The 696-nt window shown below is 56.5% G+C and overlaps 1 protein-coding gene across 1 annotated transcript; it reads right to left on the bottom strand.

Annotated features, from left to right (window-relative positions):
* Positions 1–134: 134 nt before the first annotated feature.
* PPTG_07957 (hypothetical protein) lies at positions 135–511 on the bottom strand (the record flags this gene model as incomplete). The annotated part of the gene is made up of 2 exons (XM_008902330.1): positions 135–273; positions 330–511. The coding sequence occupies 2 exons, from the start codon at positions 509–511 to the stop codon at positions 135–137; spliced, it is 321 nt and encodes a 106-aa protein (XP_008900578.1).
* Between the last annotated feature and the right edge of the window lie 185 nt (positions 512–696).

The raw sequence follows: 696 nt of genomic DNA, 5'->3' as shown, positions 1-696 counted from the left end.
CTAAGATGGCACACTTCGCACTACAGTACAATGTTTATCATGACGAACTGATTCTTTGCTAACGCCTGGTTCCACATTGAGACGACCACTATGTCGTATTCACGCGCGTCTTTTGGCTCAAATGCAGCGCCGTCCTAGAAGACGGCGCCTCTTGCATCTTCAGACCTGTTGACGGGGGTCCAGGATACAGCAGGGCTCCGTGTGGCCAAGTACCACATGGCTCGCGCAACATCGGCCGCCTCACGGCCAGTGTCGGCTCCAGAACCCGATCCACTGGCGTCTCCTTCCGCACCATCAGCCCCGGCTTCCCTGGCCCCAGGTCACCTCACCTGCCTCCTGAGCCCTCTGCAGTTTGTCGCTCACCCGTGCTGATAGCTGGTTCACCGGAGGTATCTTTGGCATCCTTGCCACGAGATGACGAGTATGATGCTAATGACCGATCAGAAGGTGAGTTTGTGAACCACTTGATGGAGGGGATCTTCGGCATCTCGGACGACGACGAGGGGGACATCTATTCTGTTGCAGAGTCTAACGAGGCAGCAAGTCTACCGGCCAGACAGCCACTGTCTCCGACCGTGTACCCTTGTGGGCGGGAAGTGGCGAGGGTTCCGATCCAGTTGGAGCGCGTAATCGTTTAATGTGTGGAGTTGACGCTGAGGAATGCCATCCGTATGCGCTATAAGACACCGAGGAAGC

Source organism: Phytophthora parasitica (genome assembly GCF_000247585.1).
Source record: "Phytophthora parasitica INRA-310 unplaced genomic scaffold supercont2.13, whole genome shotgun sequence".
NCBI classification, from domain to species: domain Eukaryota; phylum Oomycota; class Peronosporomycetes; order Peronosporales; family Peronosporaceae; genus Phytophthora; species Phytophthora nicotianae.
The sequence above is the reverse complement of the archived record's forward strand: the minus strand, read 5'-3'. Positions and strand labels throughout refer to the sequence as shown.